This window comes from Melospiza georgiana, chromosome 20, assembly GCF_028018845.1.
Source record: "Melospiza georgiana isolate bMelGeo1 chromosome 20, bMelGeo1.pri, whole genome shotgun sequence".
Taxonomy (NCBI): domain Eukaryota; kingdom Metazoa; phylum Chordata; class Aves; order Passeriformes; family Passerellidae; genus Melospiza; species Melospiza georgiana.
In genome coordinates, this window is record NC_080449.1 from 7096252 (window position 1) to 7111649 (window position 15398).

At 63.6% G+C, this 15398-nt stretch overlaps 3 protein-coding genes across 5 annotated transcripts; all 3 read left to right on the forward strand.

Annotated features, from left to right (window-relative positions):
* The first annotated feature begins 868 nt into the window (after positions 1-868).
* Positions 869-3011, forward strand: ST6GALNAC4 (ST6 N-acetylgalactosaminide alpha-2,6-sialyltransferase 4). Its single transcript, XM_058038287.1, has 6 exons — positions 869-899; positions 1127-1306; positions 1483-1895; positions 2031-2138; positions 2220-2405; positions 2682-3011. The coding sequence occupies exons 1-6, from the start codon at positions 888-890 to the stop codon at positions 2692-2694; spliced, it is 912 nt and encodes a 303-aa protein (XP_057894270.1). The 5' UTR covers positions 869-887; the 3' UTR covers positions 2695-3011.
* Positions 3012-3982: 971 nt separating this feature from the next.
* On the forward strand, positions 3983-8057 carry ST6GALNAC6 (ST6 N-acetylgalactosaminide alpha-2,6-sialyltransferase 6). 3 transcript variants are annotated; one of them, XM_058038288.1, is made up of 7 exons: positions 3983-4113; positions 4513-4630; positions 5611-5675; positions 5803-5982; positions 6148-6545; positions 6709-6816; positions 6897-8057. In XM_058038288.1, the coding sequence occupies exons 3-7, from the start codon at positions 5661-5663 to the stop codon at positions 7084-7086; spliced, it is 891 nt and encodes a 296-aa protein (XP_057894271.1). In that variant the 5' UTR covers positions 3983-4113; positions 4513-4630; positions 5611-5660; the 3' UTR covers positions 7087-8057. The 3 variants fall into 3 exon arrangements, with proteins under 3 accessions (XP_057894271.1, XP_057894272.1, XP_057894273.1); XM_058038289.1 differs by having other exon boundaries at positions 3983-4107; XM_058038290.1 differs by having other exon boundaries at positions 4049-4071.
* A 1817-nt stretch (positions 8058-9874) lies between these two features.
* On the forward strand, positions 9875-14510 carry AK1 (adenylate kinase 1). Its single transcript, XM_058038087.1, has 7 exons — positions 9875-9945; positions 11154-11194; positions 12276-12311; positions 12816-12979; positions 13167-13283; positions 13812-14003; positions 14291-14510. The coding sequence occupies exons 2-7, from the start codon at positions 11185-11187 to the stop codon at positions 14354-14356; spliced, it is 585 nt and encodes a 194-aa protein (XP_057894070.1). The 5' UTR covers positions 9875-9945; positions 11154-11184; the 3' UTR covers positions 14357-14510.
* The last annotated feature ends 888 nt before the right edge of the window (positions 14511-15398 follow it).

Consider the following 15398-nt stretch of genomic DNA (forward strand, 5'->3'; position numbering starts at 1 on the left):
GGTGGTTTCAAGGTTACATCTCACGTTTCTTTATCTCCAGTGGGAGAAATCCGATGCCCCCCAGGCCAGCAGGCAGCTCGCTCTGGGGACACTTGCCATGGGTGCTCTGCGGCCTGACCCGGTCAGGAGGGGCTGCAGGTGATGGGCAGCCCCCGGGGCCATTGGGTGGGCTCTGGGCTGCCTCACCTGCCCTGCTCCCGCTCCTGAGCCATCCCGGGTCCTCGTGGCGTCCCCGGGCTCAGCGGGAGCCGCGGTGCGGGAGGTGAGCGAGCCCAGGGCCCGGGGAGGCTGCGGGAACCCGAGCGAGCGGGGAAGGAGCCGCGGGCTGGCTGCCGAGGCACACGGCGGGGATCGGCACCGGGACACTCGAGCTGGCTGCGCCGAGCACGAGCCCGCGGGCACGGCGGGCGCGCCCCCGAGGAGCGGGGTCGCGGGGCGGGGCGGGGGCGGTCCCGGTGCCGGTTCCGGCAGTGCCCGCTCGGCTCCGCCCCCCGCGGCCCGGCAGCCCCGCTCCGGGCGGGATGCGGGAGCGGCCGGTGGAGCCCGGCTCGGTGAGTGGGGCCGGCACCGCGAACCGGGGATGCCGTGCCGGGGAGACCCCCCGGGCCCGAGCCCTTCCCGGCGGGGCGGCCCCCGCGGGGCACGGGGTGAACGGCACTCGGAGGGCGGAACGGCACACGTGGGGCACGCCGGGGAATGCGAATGGGATGCGGGGAGGGATCCCGGTAATAGCCTCGGGGGGCTCCCGGCACGAGGCGTGGAAGGGAACCCCGGGCGCTGGGAACCGGGGCGATGCCGGCAGCCAGATCCCGGATCCCGGGTGCCGCCGCTGAGCCCGCTCCGCTTGCAGGGTGCGAGCCCTCCGGGGATCCGCCAGCCCCCCGAGCATGAAGACGCTGGTGAGTACCCGCAGGGCAGGGGCGAGGGGCCGGGGGGCCGAGCCCGGCTGCTGCCGGTGCCGCGGGCGGCACGGAGCCCGTAGGGCACGGAGTGAGCCGGGCCCGGCACCCCGCACACCTCAACACCCTCCGAGGGGCAGCTCCCCCGCGGCCGCGGGGCCACCGGTACCGGCACGGGGCCGGTGCTCGTGGGCCGGTCCGGAGAGCTCCCCCCGCTCTGCTCCCAGGTCCGGCTCTTCCTCACGCTGGTGTGCGCGGCGGTGGCGGCGGTGCTGTACATCCTGCTCGGCTCCCACAGCCCCGTGCAGCGCTCCGGGACAGCCCCGGCGCTCCGGGACAGCCCCGCCACGGCCAGGGCTGACAGCGTCCGCAGCTTCCCGGGCTACAGCCGCGTTCCCGACGGGAAGGTGCGTGCGGATGGGGCAGCGCTGGGGCAGCTCGGCCCACCTGCGCCTCAGTTTCCCTGACCTTTGGGAAGGGCGGGCAGGGGCTGTGGTGTGTCCTGGAGGGAAGGAGGAACTGACGGTGTATCCTGGAGTGTATCCTGGACGGAAGGAGGAACTGACGGTGCCTCTCCCCACAGCCGCTGGAGCGAGCGCGGTGCCGCCAGTGCGCCATCGTCTCCAGCTCGGGGCAGATGCTGGGCTCGCAGCTGGGCCAGGCCATCGACGGGCAGGAGTGCGTCCTGCGCATGAACCACGCCCCCACCGCCGGCTACGAGCAGGACGTGGGGGCCCGCAGCACCATCCGGGTGGTCTCACACACCAGCGTCCCGCTGCTGCTGCGCAACCAGCCCTACTTCTTCCAGCAGTCTCAAGAGACCCTTTACTTCATCTGGGGGCCAGCAAAAAAGATGAACAGGGAGAAGATGGGCTCAACCTACCAGGCTCTGGTCAAGGTGATGGAGAGGTACCCCCAGCTGCAGATCTACACCCTGACTGAGGAGAAGATGACATACTGTGACGATGTCTTCCAGAATGAGACAGGGAAGAACAGGTACTGCTGGCTCCTGAGGTCAGGAGGTCTCACTAGGTCCCCCTCACGTACCTGTCCCCCATCAAGCACCCGTAGTGGTGGCACTGCCACCCAAGGGGGTGCCACCCACTCCAGTGTGACCACGATGCCTTGCAGGATGAAATCCGGCTCCTTCCTGAGCACGGGCTGGTTCACCATGATCCTGGCCATGGAGCTGTGCGAGCAGATCTGTGTCTTTGGCATGGTCAGCGACAGCTACTGCAGGTGTGGAGGGGTGGCAGGGACAGGTGTGGGGTGCTCTGGTGTCCCCCCAAGTCCCACACTCACCCTGTGCCCTCCTGCCAGGGAAAAGAACCACTCCAGCGTGCCGTACCACTACTTTGAGAAGGGCAGGCTGGACGAGTGCAGGATGTACCTGACGCACGAGCAGGCTCGGCGCGCCGGGCACCGCTTCATCACCGAGAAAGCCATCTTCTCCCGCTGGGCCAAGAGGAGGAACATTGTCTTCAACCACTCATCCTGGGCAGGCAGGTAGAGCACTGCCACAGCGTGAGGCAGCAGGAACCTCGGCAGCAAGGCAGCAACACGTGCCAGCTCTGCCGGTGGCACGGCTGGTCACCTCCTGCCAAGCCCTGGAGCAGGGAGTCTCCATCTCTGCACAGCAGTGCCTGTTTCCCAGCTGGTGGATGGGCTGGGAACCCCCTCTTGGTACATGATGGGCATGAGCTGGACCCATGCAGCCCCACCAACTCCAAATGTCTGCCTGGATGGAGCCAGGGAGATCTGGTTTTCTGCTCTCTCTACTAGGAGGAATATTTAATGCAGGATTAGACGTGCTGCTGGACTCCAGCAGGACATGGGGCAGAAATGCTCAGCCCTGCCAGGGCCACAGACCTGTGCCTCTCATAGGGACGAAGCTCTACTGTGTTCCTTGCCCCACCTGTACCCTCTGGACAGTGCTGGGTGTGGGGTGTAGGCACCTGGATCCAGGCTCTGCCTTCTGCTGCTTGGTGCCTGCAGCCCCTCAGCTGGAAACCCCGGAGCCACCCGTGCCCTAGGGGCTATGAATTGCCTTGTCACAAGTGTCCTTGGATTCAGACCAAAGCAAACGCGGCCATTAAAATTGTTTTTAATTCAGTGGTGCCCCTTGCTGTGCCCCTTGTGGCTGCAGGACAGGACAGGGAGTGAGGGAGGGGGGACACTCAACACCTCCTCACAGGCTGCCAGGCTATAAATAAGAGGGGGAGGTGACAAGGGGGTAGAGCTGAGCCTAAACTTGGAAGAGGGTGCTGAAAGCAGTTGAGGTTATTTGGAAACCAGCAGCTGCATCTCTCAGGATAGGTGCTGGGTCTGGGGATCCTCAGTCCCACAGAGCTCAGTGCTGCTGGGCTGTCACAGGGCACTGGCAGCTCCCATGTCCCTGGGGAGATGGGACAGGCCATGGTGGTGCATGGCCCTGAGCCCACAGCAGCCCTTTGAACACGTAAACAGATGCCACATGTTTGAGGTGCTGTCTGGGGGACCAGGGGTGACAGGAGGAGTAGAGATTAGGGGTGCAGTGAGGAGCAAGTGGTGCAGAACTGGGGGTGCTGCCAGGGCTGCTTCCTGCAGGGCAGTGCAGCACAGGAGCCCATGGAGCTCACACCTGCCACCTCAGCTTCCACAGCCCTGCACAGAGCAAGGCATCTCCGGCACAGCGGTGCCAGAATCGCTCTGGACACGGGTCAGGGATGCAGGTCCCTGCCAGCGGTGGAGCTCTCCCCGTGCGCCACGAAACCTCCCCGAGTGGGGCCCTGAGCTATGCGGGGGAGACCTCGGCATGCCAGCAATGCGGGCAGGCACGGCGGGCTGCTCCTGGCACGGGCAGCGCAGCCGCTGCCCATCCCCGCTGCCCGCACCGGTGCCCTCGGGGGATCAGTCCCGGTCTTTCCCGGCGGCTCTCCCGATCCCGGGAGGGCGGCACTAGGATCTCCCCGGGATCGGGAGGGCGGCACTAGGACCCGGCGGTGCTCCCGAGCCCGGGGGGCGGCACTAGGACCCGGCGGTGCTCTCCCATCCCGGAGGGTGGCACTAGGACCCGGCGGCTCTCTCCATCTCGGGAGGGCGGCACTAGGACCCGGCCTGGGCGGCGGCGGCGCGCTCGGTATCGGCAGCGCTATCAGCAACGGCAGCGATATCAGTAACGGGCGCGGTAACGGTACCGGCATCGGCAGCGCTCTCAATATCGGCAGCGGTATCGGTATCGGCAGCGGTACCGGGGCGCTCTGCGGGCCGGAGCGGCCGGTGGAGCTCGCGCGTCCCCGCCGGGCCCGTTCAGCCGGTGCAGGGGCGGAACGCGGGGGGGAAGCGGCCCCTGACCCCGGGGCCGGTACACGGGGGATGGAGGGGCAGGAAGGGCGCGGGGATGGAGGGGCAGGAAGGGTGCGGGAATGGAGGGTGGGAAGGGTCCGGCTCCCTCCCGTACCGCCGTGGCCGAGGGCGGGGGATGCTCCCCGGGGCGGGGGAGGACTCGCCCGTAGGAGCGGCGGGAGGTTCGCGCCCCGGGCCGGACGGGTTTTCCCTTCCCAGAGGGTTCGCATCCGGGGCTGGGGGACCCCGGCGGAGGAGGGCCCGGCTCTGGAGCAGCCTTTTCCCGCAGAGCGACGATGTGAGCCCCGGTGCCGGCATGGCCGAGCCCGCCGGAGGGCCCGGGCAGCGCCCGCCGCCCGCGGGACGCAGGAGGTGACGGATCCCCATGAGAGCCCCCGGCAGGCGAGGTAAGGCCGCGGGGACCCTCCGGGGGGCTCCACATGGCCCGAGAGCTGCAGGGAGCGAAGTGGGGTCCGGCAGTGGGGGTCCCACAGTGTCCCAAGCTTTGCACAACGAAGCCCCTCAGCATCACCGGCCTGGCCTGGGCGCCCCGGGCAGGCTGGTACCTGCTGGCACCGCCGCCGGCCCTGAGAGCGTTCCGAGGTGTCAGCTCCCCCCAGGGGTTGATCTCAAGCTGTTGCATAATTTTCCGTGTGACAATTAGTAAAGAGGAGGCTTCAGTGGGTTTTAATTTCCATTTGCTTGGAGCGTTCCAGGAATGGCTGGGGCTCACTAACCAGGGCTCCCAGAACTAAACTGGGTCAGTCCACTTGGAGTGGAAGTTAGAGTTGGTTCTGGGGATGCAGAGTATCTGCATGTCTGCTGGATGCAATCCCATGCATGCACTGAGTGGGGTGAGTGGGTTCCTTCCATTCCCTCCTGTTCCAAGGCTCCTGTGGCGGTGGTTTTAATGGAATTTCACTGCACGAGCAGCAGGTTGACCTTCCCTAACCCTGCGGTTTGAGCGGTTTCATCCGCACGAGGGGAGGATAATCCTCCCTGGACAGAGCTTAACATGGGGATTCCCCAGGCTGGGTTTGGCTCTTCCACACCCCGGAGTCTGCCCCAACCCCTGTCAACAGCATTTCTTTCCCCCTCGTAAATTCTCGTACAATCCCTCGTAAATGGGGATTGTTCTCCTCTTCAGAGGGGGACCTGGAGACTTGTCCTGTGTACCTGTACCCCCACCAGCCTGGCATGGGGATGATGGGCCAGGCTGGGGGTGACCACACGCAGGTGCCAGGCTGGGGGTGACTACATGCAGGTGCCAGGCTGGGGGTGACCACACTCCTTGCAGGGCCAGGCTGGGGGTGACCACACGCTGGGGCCAGGCTGGAGTGATCACACACCTTGCAGGGCCAGGCTGGAATGACCACACGCCTTGCAGGTGCTCGCGGGTCGCCGGCGATCGCTGTGTGCTGAGGCTGGCACAGAGACATGAGTGGCAGCACGGTGAGTGCCAGAGAATCCCCTCGGGGCCCTCCTGGGACAGCAGGCACCCTGCTGGAGGTGCCTTGGGAGAGGGGTGGATGCAGCCCCGCGGGTGGGGCAGCGGCTGACGCTGTCCCCCCGCCCGCAGAGCCAGCGCGCCGCCGCCCTGGGGGTCCTCTTTGCCCTGATCATGTTGCTGATCATCTACAGCTCCGGCAACGGGAGCGAGGTGTTCCCCTACAGCCGCCTGCGGGGCAGAGCCCGCCGGCCCCCCGACCTCAAGAAATGGGGGGTGAAAAGCGGGTACCTGCCTGTGTGCGGGAACAAGGTACGGGCTGGGCAGCGGGGCTGGGCTGGGCGGTGACACAGGGGCTGTCCCTCTGCTGGCATCCAGCCCAGCTGTCCCCTCCCAAGGACAGCGGCTCCGCAGGGAACAGTGCCCTGCCCACGGTGACACCAAAAGTCACCTGCTGACAGCATTTATCATCACCAGACCCTGACAGCCCGCTGCCACCAATGCGTCATTGTCACCAGCTCCAGCCACCTGCTGGGCACCCACCTGGGCACGGCCATCGACGGGGCTGAGTGCACCATCCGCATGAACGACGCTCCCACCACGGGCTACAGTGCTGATGTGGGCAACAAGACCAGCTTCCGTGTGGTGGCCCACTCCAGCCTCTACCGTGTCCTCAAGCGGCCCCAGGAGTTCGTCAACAAGACCCCGGAGACCATGTTCATCTTCTGGGGGCCGCCCACCAAGATGCAGAAGAGCCTCCTGAAGATCATCCAGCGCGTCTGCGCCTCCTTCCCCAACATGACAGCCTACGTTGTCTCCCCCAGCCGCATGAAGCAGTTTGATGAACTGTTTCGGGGAGAGACAGGGAAGGACAGGTACCTCAGAGCCACCTCTTGTGCTGTGCCCCCTTTTCTGCAGATTCCCAAGACAGAGCTGACTCTCAGAGCTGCAGCATTGAGCTGGGGCTCCCTGAGGCACGCTGGGGACACTGAGGGGGTCCGTTGTCCACATCACCTCACTGTTGTTTTTCCTCCCCAGGGAGAAGTCTCGCTCGTGGCTCAGCACTGGCTGGTTCACCATGGTGATTGCAGTGGAGCTGTGTGATGCCATCCACGTCTATGGCATGGTGCCACCCAGCTACTGCGGGTGAGGAGATCCCCATGCCCCCACCCCAGCCCCCTGACCCCCCAAACGGGGCTCACCCCACGTTTCTGTGCCCCCTGCAGCCGCCACCCCCCACCCCGCCGCCTGCCCTACCACTACTACGAGCCCAAGGGCCCCGACGAGTGCACGACCTACGTCCACAACGAGCGGAGCCGCCGCGGCAACCACCACCGCTTCATCACCGAGAAAAGGGTCTTTGCCAGCTGGGCCGGCCTCTACAACATCACCTTCTCCCACCCCTCCTGGACCTAGGGGCTGCCCCCCTCCTGCTGGGCAGCTGGCATGGATGGGGGGTCCCCTGCATCCCCCTGGCAGTGGTGGGATCAGGCGCCACAGGACCGCTGCTGTTGTGCGTGGTGGCTCCTGGCACCTGGGAGGTGTTGGGTTTTGAGCTGGGTTTTGGGGACCAGGTGGTGAATGTAAAACTTGGGGTGTCCCCCCTCCATGTGCAGGATACTTGGGAGTGATATCCTGCCCCATCCTGGTCCATGCACACTGCAGCCCCTGTGAGGCTCTAAGGGGGTTCCAGGTCCCCTCAGCTCAGTTTTGGTTTGCAAAGCTTCTGGGGTCACCACAGAGACTTTCCCCCAACTGTCTGGGTGAGGAGACCCCTCTTGGAGCTCAGCCCAGCCCCTCATTCCTGTCCTGAGTCATCCTTCCCACAGCAGAACCCCACAGTTTTTGCTGGGACCCCACAGGGGTGACATTACCACCCTCCCTGTCCCAGCACCCCAAAAACACCAGCCCCTCCCAGCACCGCTGTGCCCCACACTGCCAAAACCTTTTCTAACTGAAAGATGGGGTTTTTGGGAGCTTTTTGGAGGTTTTGGCTTTTTTTTCTCCCCACTTCTAATCCTGGGGTTTCTACTGGGGTTTCCTGGATGAAGGAGTGAGCAGGGACTGTTCATTAGTGGAAACAAAGCGCCAGCAGCTGCTTATAAACAATTTAGAAGTGGGCAGGTAGTGGGGGGCAGTGGTGCCTCTTGGCACCCTGTGGCTGGGACAGGACTTTGTTATTAATTTCTCAGCAGCAGAGAAGCTGATCTGGGGAAAGCACCTAAATATGGCATGTTTGGGTGCTGAGCCTTGGCAGGAATCCATTCCTCAGTTTCCCTGTGGCTGTGGCTGGGGTTTTGGGGGGCTCAGTGCTGGGGGAAGCAGTGGGGCATCCATGTTTTGTAATTGTTTGTACAGGAATAAATATTGCTGCAGTCTGGTACCTTGAGCCTGGCTCTGGACGGGTTTTTGGGGATGATGGCAGTGACCCCAGCAATACTGTCCCCACTGGGCACTCAGGTGACCAGCATGTCCAGGTGGGATCCATGTCCAGTCCCTCACTGACTCCAGCTCTGACAGTGACAGGTGACACCTGAGACCCCCCCAGCTTGTGTCACCCCCAGCCAGCTGCCCTGGGGTCACAGGGTCTTGGAAAGGGGTCTCTGCAGCCACAGAGGAGGAGGAAGGGCAGGTGAGTGCCAGGACTGGGAGAGCACCAGCGCCTGGCTAAGGTTTGGTGGCACAGAAGGGCTTTGCCAAGAGATGGGCACAGAAAGGAGCAGAACCATGGCACTCAGCCTGGTCTGGCACATCCTGGCAAGCTGTGGAGGGGCAGCTGCTCATACACAGATCACTGATCAAACAGATTACCCCAAATTATGGGATAGACAGCACCTGCAACCACCGAAACTCCTCTTCCCCCTGCTGAATTCCCCAGAGGAATTTGAGATAAGATAAAGGTGGTGCTATCGTCCGAGCATTACCTCAGATTAGGGGTGGTAAATAAAACTGGGCGAGAAGAATGTGTCACTGATAACAGACACAAAGACTCCACAAGGAAAGCCAGCCAGGTAACTGGTGGGTGGGATCAGCTCCAGCTGGTAGAAGGTAATTCTGGCAGGGGGAGATAACAGGGACCCGACTGGAAGAGAGACTGACATGGCATTAATTAGCATTAGAAGAGAGGGAATCATTTAACCAATGGAATGAAGGAGCTGTGTAGCCAATGAGCATTAATGCCTTCATTTGCAAAAATGTATAAATAGTGAGAAGTTTTCAACAACCTCGGGACCCCCACATCACAAACACCAGGGTGGGGAAGGACCAAGGGGACGCTGAGGGACCCACGGGTGGTGACAATGTTCTGTTTGGCCGATCTCTCTCCCCCAGATGCACAATCCCTCTTTTCTATTTCTTTCTCTACCTCACATTTTATTGTTAAATAAAATCTGTACTATCGGCTTTGGTATCCAGCATCTCTCAGTGAGCAGATGTCAACAAGAGCACAACATCGGCAGGGTTTCACACCCCTGGAGCTGAGGGAGAGGGGTGTGTGAGCTGGGGTGGGGGCATGGGGACATAGGGATGGGGACATAAGGACATTAGGGACAAAGGTGGTGACACTAGGGATGGGAATGGGGACATAAGGACGCTGGGGACAAGGACGGTGACACTAAGGATGGGAATGGGGACATGGAGATTGGATGGGGACATTAGTAGATGGACAGAGGGATGGGATGGGATGGGATGGGATGGGATGGGATGGGATGGGATGGGATGGGATGGGATGGGATGGGATGGGATGGGATGGGATGGGATGGGATGGGATGGGATGGGAGCATGAGGGTGTTAGGGACAAGGATGGGGACAGTAGTGATGGGATGGGAATGGGGTCATGGGGATTGGATGGGGACATTAGGGACGGGTATAGGGATGGGGGCATGAGGGTATTAGGGACAAGGATGGGGACAGTAGGGGCAGGAATGCGCACTAGGGACAGGGATGGGGACATGAGAACGGAATGGCGGCAGAAGCGGGGAGGCGGTAAGAGGCCGGTGACACGAAACGCGTTCCCGTCCGCGGAGCTGGGGGCGGAGGCGCGGCGGAGCCCCCGGGCCGGGAGGGTTTACCCGCGCCCCCCCCACCCCCGCCGCGCCCCCCCCACCCCCGCCGCGCCCCCGCCCGTCCCTCCCGGTGCCCCCGCGCCGCTCGCTCGCGCCGCCGGTGCCGCGCGCTCCCGGCGTGCCCCGCGCGCCGCCGTGCTCTATAAATAGCGGTACCGGCGGGCCCGGGCGGCGGCGCCGGGGCCAGGGCACTGCGAGACCCCCAGGCCAGGTCAGTGCGGGAGCCCCGGGCCAGGGCGGTGCGGGACCCCCGGGGCCCGGTCGGTGCGGGCACCGAGCCAGGGGCGGGCCCGGGGCAGCGCGGGGGGCTCGGCTTGGCGCTTGGGAGGGTGGCGGGGGCGCCTCGGCGGCGCTGGAGCCGCCCGGTGCGGGGCCGGGTCCCCGGGAGGGGCTGCGGCGCGCGTTCCCCCTCCGTTCGGTGGGATGGGAGGGGTGGATGGAGCTGAGATCGCTGGGGCCCCCCCGGGTGCAGCCCGCAAGGGCCTTGGCTGGGGGGCACAAGGGCACCCTGAGCCCCCTCTCGGGGCCCGGCCCCAGCGGGTCAGCGCCCCCCATCCCTTCTGGGCCGGTCACCTGCGCACCGCCCTCACCGGCACCCCTGGCATCAGCACCCAGCTCGCCCTGAGGGCCGCGGCCCCTGGCACCCACCAGCACTGCTGCCAGCTCTCCCGGGGCTCAGCACCCCCACAGTCAGGGACCCGGGGTCCCGCGCTGCCCAAACCCCCTGGGGGACATGTCAGCACGTTGTCCCCGCGGCGCCGGTGGGCTGTGAGCCGGTGCCGGTTTCAGCGCGGCCATTCTTAGCCCCTGCCCTTTGGAGGCTGTAACACGACCTGCCAGCGGCTGCGGGTGCCCCCTCCCTGCACCCCGTCCGGCCGGTTCGGGGTGACGCACCGTGCCCAAGCAGCTCGGGTGCTGCGGGGCTGGGTGTGGGCAGGTGGGGTGGCCAAACAGCCCTGGAGCTCCTGGGGGTGCCATGGGGTGCTGCACCCCCTCCTTGGGACACCCCCTAAACCCAGCCCGTGGGGAGCCGGGGTGCTGCCTCCATCCCTCGGTGCTGCGGTGGCACCGGGCATCCCAGGCGGGTTTTCTGCTGCCGGGCAGCACCTCAGGCATTGGGATGTGGGCAGGGCAGGGGAGGAAGCCGGCAACGTCACCACGCGTCACCCGGCATGGGGATGCCCTTACCGCAGCCGGATGCGGAGGGTGACTGCTGGGAGCCAGGTGAGTGATGGCCGCAGAAGCAGAGATCCCTAAGCTCCCTATTCCCGGCCGAGCCAGGAGTTGTGTCTTCTCTCCCATCCCCCCAGTCTGGGCTTGAAGCTGGGCACCATCATGACCAAAAAGGGAGACCCTTTTTCTCCCCAGACTGTTGGTGACCTGATGTGCTGAGTTGTTTATCCTTCTCTTTCCTGGCAGCCTTAACTGCTTCTGTGCCTGAACCAGCAGCATGGCGACAGGTGAGTGATCCATCTCCCTGCATGCTTCTGTCCCCTCAGTGTCCCCTGCATCCATTCCCTCTGCATCTCCCTGTCTCCCTTGTGTCCTTTTCCTTGGTTGCCCCCTGCATCAATCCCTCCCCCATGGAATTAATCCCCTTAGTCCCTCCTGCACCCATCCCCTCTGCATGCCCCTGTCCCCGTTTTATCCATCCCCTTAGTCCCCCCCATCCATCCCCTGTGCATTCCCCTTCCCTCCCTGCCTCTGTCCCCTGCATTTGTCCCCATTACGTGCAGCCCTGGTCCTCTCTGCCTTCCCCCCTCCACGTGCCCCTGTGTCCTTGCCTCCCTCCCTTCTGTCCATCCCCCATGTCCCTCCAGCCCCCCCACATGCCCCACATCCCATTGGTCCCTGCCAGACTCTTGGCTCCATCCCCAGCTCTGGGGAGTGCTGGGTGCCAAGGAGTTGAAATTTCATCCAGCTGTAATCAGGAGATGGGAAAGTGGCCCCAGAGCAGCTCAACTTTATTTTTAGCTCTGCTTCCCCCTTCGGCATCACACCCCGGCATCGCCCCACACCACGGCTGGTGCACAGACCCCACAGGTGCTGAGAGCCCTGTGCCAGGTGCTGAGCAGGGGATGGGGCGCTCGGTGCCACTTGCACAGCGGCCACCAAGTCCAGGGAGCTGCCCTGGGGTCCTGCCGGGGTTGTGCCAGGCGCTCGATGCCACCCGAGGCTGCCGCGGCCCCGGTTAGCCCAGCGGGGTGAGGAGCCGGCCACAGGGATGGATGAGGCCAGTCCCTGCCTGCAGCGGAGCCGAGGACAGTGAGCACCTCTGGGACACCACGTGGCACTGGAATTCCACCCCATGGCCGAGGTGCCGTGGGGTCTTTGTGCTCAGACGTGGCCACACATGCCAGCCTGCCCAGGTGACCAGGACACACGTCTGCTTCCCTCTCCATCTTCCCCCAGGACTCTCCTGGATCGGTCCCCTCTATCCCCAGGGACGCCTGCCCTGGATCTGGCACCCCCTGGGGACACCTCACTCCCTGATGGACCTTTTGGCTTTTGATAATTTTTTTTTTCCTTTTTCTTTTCCAGAAAAGCTCAAGCAGCACAAAATCATCTTTGTGGTGGGTAAGTCTGTGTCTGGATCCTGTCACTGGTGGGGTCAGCCCAGGCCTTTTCCCTGTACTGCTAGGCTGGGGAAACAGGGCTGGAGGCTGAGGGTGGGCTGTTCCCAGGCACTGTGGGATGGCTGTGGCTCCAGCTTGGCTCCTTGAGTCCACATGGGGTATGGTGGGACCAGGAGGGCATCTCTGGCCAGGCATGGGGTGGCAGCATCTGGGGTGATGTTACAGTAAATCATTGGGGGTTGATGTGACAACAAATCCCTGGGAGGTAATGTGACAAAACCCTGGGTGGTGATGCCCTGGGTGCCATCCATCAGGATGTGGTGCCCACATGCCAATTCCCAGCAGCCCATGTCACCCCCAAGCACTTGGGCAACCACGAGGAGCTTGTCCATCCCCTTGGTGCTGGGCTTGGGGACACCAGCTGCCGTGTCACTGAGCTCTGAGGGCTCGTGTGTGTCCGTGCTGCTGCTCCCATGTACCCTCCCTCTCCTTATGTGCCTTGCAGGTGGCCCTGGCTCGGGCAAGGGGACGCAGTGTGAGAAGATCGTGCAGAAGTACGGCTACACCCACCTGTCCACGGGGGACCTGCTGCGGGCAGAGGTCAGCTCGGGCTCGGAGCGGGGCAAGAAGCTGCAGGCCATCATGGAGAAGGGAGAGCTGGTGCCCCTGGTGAGTCCCTACCAGCTGCCACATGGTGGGGTGAGCAGGGGTGCATACACCCCACACAGCTCAGGCATCTCTGGCCCTGCCATGCCAGGGTGGGGTTTGCAGCAGGGATGCTGCAGGCACCCAGGGATGCTGGGTGGGAGTCCTGTTGTCCCGTATCAGCTGTAGCAGCTCTGTCCTCCCCCTCCAGGACACGGTGCTGGACATGCTGAGGGATGCCATGGTGGCCAAAGCAGACGTGTCCAAGGGCTTCCTGATCGACGGATACCCCCGCGAGGTGAAGCAGGGAGAGGAGTTTGAGAAGAAGGTGAGGACTGGTGCTGTGCTGGGCCGTGCTGTGCTGGGCCATGCTGTGCTGTGCTGGGCCGTGCCACACACCAGCTTAGCACAGGGACTCAATGCAGCAGCAGCCTGGGCTCCCCATCCCAGCAGAGATCACATCCCAGAAGGGTCTAAACTGGGCAGCAGGTCCCCCTGCCTGGGGACAGCCTGTGCCCAGAGCACAGGGGGAGGGACCAGGGTGTCCTCAGGCTGACAGAGCGTGACAGCAGTGCTGACATGATGGTGATGGCAGAGAGCCAGGGCTTGGCTGCAGTGTGCCTTTGCCTTCCTCTGCATGGGAGAGTGTCCTGGTGGCTCCCAGACCAAAGCGGTGGGAGGCAGGAGATGGTGTGGTGACATCTGTGTGTCCTGGTGGCCCCCAGACCCATGTGAATGGAGGCAGAGGGTGGTGTGGGGACATTTGTGACCCTCATGCTGACCACCACCACCCTCCAAGCCAAACCAGAGCCACAGCAGCTCAGTGTGGTGACAGCCACGTCCCCTCTGTGCACAGATCGCGCCCCCCACGCTGCTGCTCTACGTGGATGCGGGGAAGGACACGATGGTGAAACGCCTGCTGAAGAGAGGAGAGACCAGTGGGAGGGTGGATGACAATGAGGAGACCATCAAGAAGCGTTTGGAGACCTACTACAAGGCCACTGAGCCTGTCATTGCCTTCTACAAGAGCAGAGGCATTGTCCGCCAGGTAAGCGGGAATGAGACCGATGCCAGCTTGGGGCTTGTGTCCCATGGGAGGGGAAGTGGTGGATGGGGATGATGAAGGAAACAGCAAAACTCAATCCTGCCTAGTTCGGGGTGGGCCTGACCCCTCTCACTCCCAACACGACCCCCTCCAAGGATGGCCTGCACCCCTTTGCCCTAAACAAGCCCTGATCTCTTCCCCCATGGCCAAAATGCATCCTTGGGAGAGTTCCAGCTGCTCTCGGGTGAGAGCCCTCGGGCAAGTCCCCCTGCTGTCCCCTCTGTACCCAGCTCAACGCCGAGGGCTCTGTGGAGGAGGTTTTCCAGCAGGTCTGCACCCACCTCGACTGCCTGTGAGCAGCCCCCGGCCCCAGCTCCCCCGGTGCACTCCAGCAGAGACAGCGGAAGCGGCTTTATCCTGTTTTCGTGGACGGAGCCGTGCGGAGGAAATTTCAAGGACATTGTGTTTGGCTCTTTCCCGTCTCTCCCCAGTAAAGTTCACTTTAATGAATCCAGACTTTATCTTTTTCTTCTGTCGCAGGAAATGAGTTTTTCTTTCCAGAGGTTTTTTTTTTTTTATTATTTTTTTTTTCTCTGCCTCTCTGTCCCCCCCAGCCCCTCTGGAGCTGATTAAGGGCAGGAAGCGGGTGTTTATCCCGCCGGGGCAGCGCGATGCTGCGCTCGGAGGAAGGGAGGGAGCATCCCGGCCGCTCGCCCCGGCTTCCCAATCCGTGCCTGCAGGGAGCCTGCGCCTGCATCCTCCGCCAGTGCCGGCTCCCTCGCTGTGTCCCGATTGCTGAACCCCCTGGTGTCTGGGTGTGTGTCCTGCACATGTCCCAGCGCTCCCACTGCCTGCCAGGGGCTGGAGGCCACCGGATTTGGGATGGGGATTTCCAGCGCCTTCATGCCTTGGCATTTCCTTGTTTCTGTTGGCTGTCGGGGCTTTTTGGGGTATGTGGTGGTTTGTAGTGGCACAATGCCCTGGAGTGGGGTGTTCCCTGTCCTGCTGGGCCTGGACACTCACTGCTCTTACCCGAGGGGATGAGGAATGCACTGGGGACACCCAGATGAGCCCAACCACCAGGCTGGGTGTCCTCCAGGCTGGGTGGTGAATCACAGGACCCCAACAGACAGGCATTTGGGGGTGCTGGTGTGGGGTACGGGGGCTGTGGGGGCTCCCCAGCACCCACAGAGCCACACAGGCACAACACCATAGCAGAGGGGCTGCGGTGGAGCTTGGGGACAGGGTTTACCCAGCCACAGTGAGGGCAGCAGAGCTGCAGCCCCAACAGGGCCCCACCACTTCACTTTTGGGCCGCTGGGAGTGGGCACGGGGCCAGGGGGCTGGGAGGGCAGGAGGGGCGGCAGCGCTGGGGTCAGCCAAGGCCACGGGGCCAAG

What these genes read in the sequence shown, in the direction of transcription:
- ST6GALNAC4 (XM_058038287.1), top strand. An exon ending in AATGAGACAGGGAAGAACAG is followed by an intron (nt 1,896 to 2,030) that starts GTACTGCTGGCT and finishes GATGCCTTGCAG; the next exon opens with GATGAAATCCGGCTCCTTCC. An exon ending in GTCAGCGACAGCTACTGCAG is followed by an intron (nt 2,139 to 2,219) that starts GTGTGGAGGGGT and finishes CCCTCCTGCCAG; the next exon opens with GGAAAAGAACCACTCCAGCG.
- ST6GALNAC6 (XM_058038288.1), top strand. An exon ending in TGCCTGTGTGCGGGAACAAG is followed by an intron (nt 5,983 to 6,147) that starts GTACGGGCTGGG and finishes TATCATCACCAG; the next exon opens with ACCCTGACAGCCCGCTGCCA. An exon ending in GGAGAGACAGGGAAGGACAG is followed by an intron (nt 6,546 to 6,708) that starts GTACCTCAGAGC and finishes TTTCCTCCCCAG; the next exon opens with GGAGAAGTCTCGCTCGTGGC.
- AK1 (XM_058038087.1), top strand. An exon ending in AGGGAGAGCTGGTGCCCCTG is followed by an intron (nt 12,980 to 13,166) that starts GTGAGTCCCTAC and finishes CTCCCCCTCCAG; the next exon opens with GACACGGTGCTGGACATGCT. An exon ending in GCAGAGGCATTGTCCGCCAG is followed by an intron (nt 14,004 to 14,290) that starts GTAAGCGGGAAT and finishes CTCTGTACCCAG; the next exon opens with CTCAACGCCGAGGGCTCTGT.